This window comes from Cibotium barometz, chromosome 24 (assembly GCF_041138505.1).
Source record: "Cibotium barometz isolate CiBa-2024 chromosome 24, ASM4113850v1, whole genome shotgun sequence".
Classification (NCBI taxonomy): Eukaryota; Viridiplantae; Streptophyta; class Polypodiopsida; order Cyatheales; family Cibotiaceae; genus Cibotium; species Cibotium barometz.
In genome coordinates this window covers 2387828-2394641 of record NC_141069.1, presented here as the reverse complement: position 1 = coordinate 2394641, position 6814 = coordinate 2387828, and the positions used below count along the sequence as shown (strand labels likewise).

Sequence of the window (6814 nt, the reverse complement as noted above, 5' to 3'; positions counted from 1 at the left end):
GTGCAAGGGCTTCCCATAAATGGCACCACTGTGCCGGGGAATAGCCCTATCCCATAGCCACAATGCATTTTGAATGCGTGTGTATGAATTGTATCTTGACTTGATTTATAAACAATTTTTTTCAAGGTAATCTTTGTAATAGGGATCACATCTTTAAGACACGAGCACAATGCCATACCATTCCATGTACTCAAGCATGTGTACTTCATAGGCCCAACATTGTGCTTAGTTTGGCATGTGCATTTACTGTAGTAAAACATATTGATCTCATGTATGCTAAACATATTGAAAACATAAACATGGGGTTACACTATGTACTCAAAGCATGTTTGTAGTCAATAATACTTCATAGTCCCAACATTGTGCTTAGCTTGGCATGTGCTTTTACTGTAGTAAAACATATTGATCTCATGTATGCTAGACATAATGACATGGGGTTACACTGATTTACCACATCTAATTAGTGTAGTATGTAACATCACATTAGAAATTTGCTGATTAATACATGACGAGATTAACTGTTGTATTGCATTTCCTCCTGTAGTTAAGAAAAGGGCTCCCCCAGCAAACCTATATACTATGTTTAGAATATCATGGGTTATACATAAAAACTTCTATATATCAGATAAGCAATGAAATCAAACACTTTTAAAAGGATAGGTCCTTCAAAACATGAGGTTTTGAGGTTATACAGATTTATCACATCTAGTGTAGTATTAACAACACATTATCAGTAATCAGTAGATTAATACATGACAAGATTAACTTTTCCTCCTGCAGTTAAGAAGAGAGATCCCAGCAAACTGGGTTATACGTAAAAACTTCTACATATCAGATATAAGCAATGAAATGAATCACTTTTAAAAGGACTGGTCCTTGACTGAATTAGGCAACTCGATCTAGTGCCTTACCCACTTGCGAAGGGGTTAAGAAACTTCCAAAATTTTGTACAGCGTAGGGGTCTTCAGCTGGAAGTCCCCACTTGCATCTCTGTTACTCATACAAAACTTGTCATCCATTTTCTACTACTGAAATTCACACACACAGACAGATGACGTCTCAATTCTAGGCTAACAAGAGCCCCGTCATCAGCGGTGGACCCAGACTGGTTAAGCACTTCTCTGATAAAACTGTGGCAGCTGCATGAAGTAGCAGCTCCATCCAAAGGCCTAGATTACTAACCAAGAGTTGTCTAATGTACACTTGCACCGGAAAACTATGTTCATCAGTCCCTGCTTGGAGGGCTTCGCATGGCATTGATGTTACCTGAATATGACCACTGTTTGCTGGGTCCCAGCCGGGGAGGAGACTTGGTGTAGTGTTCAAACCCTTGCTTTGTTTCCCCGGCAGCTGCCTTCATGCTCCAGCCGATATATTCAGAGAGTGTCTTGCTGTGTAAAGATCTTGGCGGTGAAGCAACCCCAATGGTATGGATACTTGCAGATTTTGATAGACCAGAGAAAAGTGGTATTTTTCCATGCGGGCCATGAAAATTAGTCGAGGTGCTTGTGTGTATGGATGGATTCCTCGACAAACTTGCATGATGAGGCTTACATTTAAAGAGATCATCCACATGCAGAACATCATCGATCCTTGACAATATATTAAACGCCAAGCTCTCTAGTACCCTCGAGTAGCTCTCTAAGATTGATTGACCCACATCCTGGAGCACCCAAATAGATGATTAAGGCTGACATCCTGAAATGCATGGGAAACAAAGGGTTCGCAAGAAAAATATAGGGTCAACTAGGCTGAATTTACAGACATGGGCATGTAAGGAGTACCTTGTTGTATTGAATCTTGTTCATGTCCAGGATTGTTTGAGGCAAGCCTGGAAACTTTTGCCTTAACAGCAGCAACAGGCTTTCAGCCTTTTCAGCTAGCACCTCTCGTTTCTCCAAGTCTGCCACCCCATCTTTCGGGAGTCCCCAAGAAGACTTGGAGCCACCCCTTCCATCTTTTGCATGGAGCTGTATTTGTCTTGTTTGAAGTTTCCTTCGCCAAATATGAATTGCAGCTTCAACACGGTTCACAAACTCCAAGACATTGTGCTCATGAGTGGCATCAATCGACATAATAAGGGCATCTGGAGAAAATTTCTCTGAGGTGATGGTGCGATAGAGTGCCTCCCCCAAGCTTGACCTGCCATTCTGCACACGGGTAGGGAGGAATCACCAGTAAGAATCTCAGTATAAAAAGAGACCAAAACACATTGAACTAATCATGGAAAGGCGGAGTACGGCACCTTAGGGAGTGCATCCCAATATACAATAGGAACCTCCATCTCAGACAGAACTTGCGCATTGATTGCTAATGCAGCTTTCAGTATCTGGTTTATGCTCTCCCTCTGATGCTGCAGATGTTTCCTCGTGTCAACCGACAGACCATCTGATGGAACTCTAGGAGTGGGAAGCCACCATTTCTCTTCTTGCCTTTGTAAAAGGTTCCCATCCTTCTCTGTCATACCCCTAGCCCGGTCAACATACCAGAACTCAGCATGATTGAAGCTGTCTAGAGACTCCTGTGAAAGCACCAAAACTAGATATCATATGAGCAGCTTGTTCTCTTGATGCCAAAGAAGATAAGCCAAACGTACAAGTAAAGGAAACCTACAATTAGCATAGTGTCGAGTTTGCGTAGTGCTGGAAGGTTGATGTGAAGGTCTGACCGAGGCTTTGTGACCATGACCTGTAATATTCAATAAGAATGTTTGCTGCAAAAGAGAAAAGAATTGCCTCTGACGTTGCAAATTCTTTGCAAACAGTAAAGGTATATACCTCCATGGTACTACCATCTGGCGATGCCTGTGATGAAGGCACAAACTCGACAATGTGATCACTAACCGATAGAAGCCATCCCATCTCTCTTCTCCATCTTGCTTTGCGTTCTTGAGCCAAGGGCTCCAAGCGCCATAACTCTCCAAACAAAGAAGCTGAGAGGTTGGTTGGCTGAAGTCAGTTTTCATTTAGGAAAATAATAGAATCGGTTGTCTTTAGAGAGCCAGTCATGCAACTGATGAAGGATTACCTGAGAGATTTGTGATTGCGTTGGAAATAGCAAGGGCACTGGAGACTCCTTTTCCTCCACCAGACAAGTCCTCCCCAAGGAGAAGCTTTGCAAACCGTTCTTTTATCATATCCACTTCTGTAGAAGTATACATTGAAGATTCTCTTAGTGATAGACGTGAGGATACAGAAAGAGAAAGAGTAGGGCACTAACCAGACATGTCAGAAAAATCATCTGCCTTGTTCTCCTTCTCCTCCCATCCAAATGTCTCTCTGCTATTGATTATTCTGGGGAGAGAATGGAGCTTCCCCAAGCGGGATTTTTCCTTGGAAGCACGGGGCCACCCAAGGGGTGATGACTCTACCGAGGTGCTGGCAGTAGACTCATCTCTATCCCAGAATGCGTCGCGTGGGCTATCCATCAACGATCCCTCACCCAGGATGTCTGCACAGAACCGATCAAAGCTTGCTGTGGAGCTCGTCCCATCTGCACTCTGCTGCTCTGAAAGCTCGTCAGGCAAAACATCAAAGAGGAGCTTGTCAAGCTTCGGCATGGATAGGGCTCGGAAGCTTCTCATCATCATGGAGCCTGCAAGCAGCATTCTAATTCAGACGCTAGTCCAGATATGGCCTGCATTTCTCAGACCCGAATGATTTGAACATGGCACACATTTCTGCAGTACTCAAACCCTAAAATTCGAGAAATTAGATAATCCTGGTATTGTATACATTTCTCAAACCCTAATAATTTAGCCCTGGAAAGCAACCATGAAAACCTGAAATAGAGCCATACTATGCACTTATCAAACCCTAATAATCCAGCCATGGGAAACTCTAATGATCCAATCATAGCATACACTTATCCAACCCTAGCAATACAGCCATGGCATACACTTTTCAAAAGCCCATGGCAACAAGCACTTCCCAAAGACCTACTAATCCGGCCATGGCGTGCACTTCTCAAAGCCCAATTGCTCTTCTCAAACCATAACAATCATGCATGGGTCGCAGGTAATGATCCAGCCAGAAAAGGCCTGTACCTAATCCACCACAAAGGGCATGGCCCTCTCAGAACCCTAATCCATGCATGGAGGCAGATAGAGGACAAAAACCATACCTCTACTTCCGATTGCGGGCTTGTCCATTCTTTCAGTTGTGCGGTGAGTAGGTGCAGTCGATTGACCTTCCTTTGGCCATAGCGGTAGCTAACATCATGAAATGCAGGGTCTGAGTTGCGCTCCGTGACACGTCTTGTCCAAAGGGCTAACGAGCCATTGAATGAAGGGAGTTTAACTCCGCAGGCCCCGTGAGCAGAAGCAACCGCAGAAGGGTGGGTGAAGGGTCAGGTCATGTGATGGATGGGTTCGGTGCAGCCCAGACGATGATGGCAAAGGAAGGAGGAGGGAGAGAGGCAATTGAGAAGGTGTGGTGTCAGATGGAAGGTGTGGGTGTGTGAGAGAGAGAGAGAGGGGGTGTGTGAGAGAGAGGGGGGCGGTGTGCGGAGGTTCCAGCTTCTAACGGATACACAGAGAATTGGTGGGTGGGTACACACAGAAATCAACAAGGCGAGAAGCCCAAGGTGCAATAAGTTGCGCAGCCTCAGCACTATGGGGAAAAGGGGGTAAATGCGGTCAGTGGTACCTAGGTGCTACAACAAGACCATCACTGCAGCATGTGTTTGTTGAAACTTGGAAGCCTCACGGGTCTCGCTACAAGGAGAGGTGTGCAGTGCGTGCGTGTGATATGTATATTGTGTGTGTGTGTGTGTGTGTGAGAGAGAGAGAGAGAGAGAGAGAGAGAGAGGGGCGCGCGTGTGGGAGAAGTGTGCGTGCCTTTCATTCCCTGACGAGAATTTTGCCAGTCAAATGAGGATGCCCCATGGGACCCAAACACCTTCGCGCATGACTTGTCGTGGCCAAACATGCTATCACGTGTTCTCACTCACCCTTCACAACGGTTTAAAAACACCCCTTAATCTTTTTCTTTGTTGGGACTGGCCAAAAAAACCTTCCTTGCACGTCCCATCCGTATTCAAACACAAAACCTTCCAAACCTAATTTTTTTGAGCTTTCTCCGTCATTACGCCTTTCTTCCAAAAGCTTCTTGACTATGATCCACCCGAGTTCAAGTCCCACCGTTGGTCGTATATGTTCTCGTGTTGCATTCTACTGACGTTAATACCTCTCTCTCTCTCTCTCTCTCTCTCTCTCTCTCTCATGGAATTAGAAAACAAATATCCTACATTTTTTTGGTATTTTGGTGTCATTTTTTATGGGCATTTTAAAACTTTGCAAGTATTTTACGACCCAAATGCTCAACCACGTGCGTGACTCCGGAGCATCAAAAAAACAAAACTTCCCACTATCATAATATTTCTATCAATCATGACTTCTACCCTAGAGTACTAAGAAAAAAATCCAAAGACTAATGCCCCTTAGCACTCATCAAGGAAGCTTGCCCATTTAACTACTATTCCCACCCCTATGTGTCCAAGTGTGTAGTGATCCTCAATAAATTATGAGATGTTATAAATATCATGTAAAGTGACATAAAGTATCATGTAAAGTGCCATTTTCACGACATAAATCTCACATCAAAAACACACTAAGATCCCTTTTCCTTTATTGTTGATTGAAAGAAAGGTAATCTATTACATGCTCCTAGAAAAGTACCATTAACATACTAGAAATGTAGCAAATATCCTTTCCTCCAAATGTTGCTTGGTAGTGATGAGGCACCTAGTGCCATGATCCAGACATGTCCATATATGACCAACAAAAAAGTTTCTAAAGCTCAAAAGACAAAGTTACTTGCCTTTGAAGCTCTTAATCATGTGGTAAGCTAAAACAAAAAGGTGAAGTGGGTCCACATAACAAAGTAATAGGGGCTTTGTATGACACCAACTAGTAACAGTTCGTGGAAGCTAAGCAACAAGGAACATCTTTTATAAAGGAAGTGAACAAGGAAAAAGAAGTGACTCCTCATTTTTTAAACTATAATATCATATGATGGCATGCAACTCACAATATAATCCACAAAAACAAAATTTGAAAACTTGACTAACCCAACTTTGCACATCCTTTTTTTATGTACAACAGCCTCCATCCATTATAGCAAGCATGGATCAAACCCCCGTTGTCATGCATGTGTTTTATCTAGTAACATGTATTGCCCTCTCACTATGGATGCATGTCTTTTTTTCAATAATGGACTGGAAAGACTCAAACTTTCATGGAAAAAAAATCAAGGACATTATTAAAGGAAATGCATGATACGAGAAGAATGCATAAGATAGGGTTACTATATAAGGTCCACATACAAGGTATGCTACTCCAATAGTGTATTCTACTTACAATATGGGTGATATATATTGCATTTATGTATACATTCACAAGATGGTGCATGTAACATCAAGAAACTATACGCATTAAACCCTAACATATAACACCCTTTAAATACTTATTTATTCAATGGCTTTTGCTTGCATTTCTCTTACACTTCCACCACCATGAGTTTCAACAATACATACATACATGTGTGTGTATTTACATTTATGTATGTAATCATGTGTATATACATACATACATACATTACATGTGTATACATATATATGTACATGTACATGCATACATATGTACATGTACATACATACAAATGTATGTATGTGTATACATACATACATACATGTACATATATGTATATATGTGTGTGTACATGTACATGTATGTATGTATGTATATGTACATGTATGTAGAAATGCATGTATATATGTACATGTATGTATATAAGCACATGTACACGTACATGTA

At 42.2% G+C, this 6814-nt stretch overlaps 1 protein-coding gene across 1 annotated transcript; it reads right to left on the bottom strand.

Moving 5' to 3' along the window:
* Positions 1-713: 713 nt before the first annotated feature.
* LOC147624798 (rho guanine nucleotide exchange factor 8-like) lies at positions 714-4887 on the bottom strand. The gene is made up of 8 exons (XM_086818026.1): positions 4123-4887; positions 3220-3594; positions 3035-3144; positions 2778-2939; positions 2614-2688; positions 2246-2521; positions 1785-2150; positions 714-1663 (listed from the first exon to the last, which is right to left on the bottom strand). Exons 1-8 carry the CDS (start codon positions 4148-4150, stop codon positions 1226-1228), a joined length of 1830 nt encoding a protein of 609 aa, XP_086674152.1. The 5' UTR covers positions 4151-4887; the 3' UTR covers positions 714-1225.
* Positions 4888-6814: the final 1927 nt, after the last annotated feature.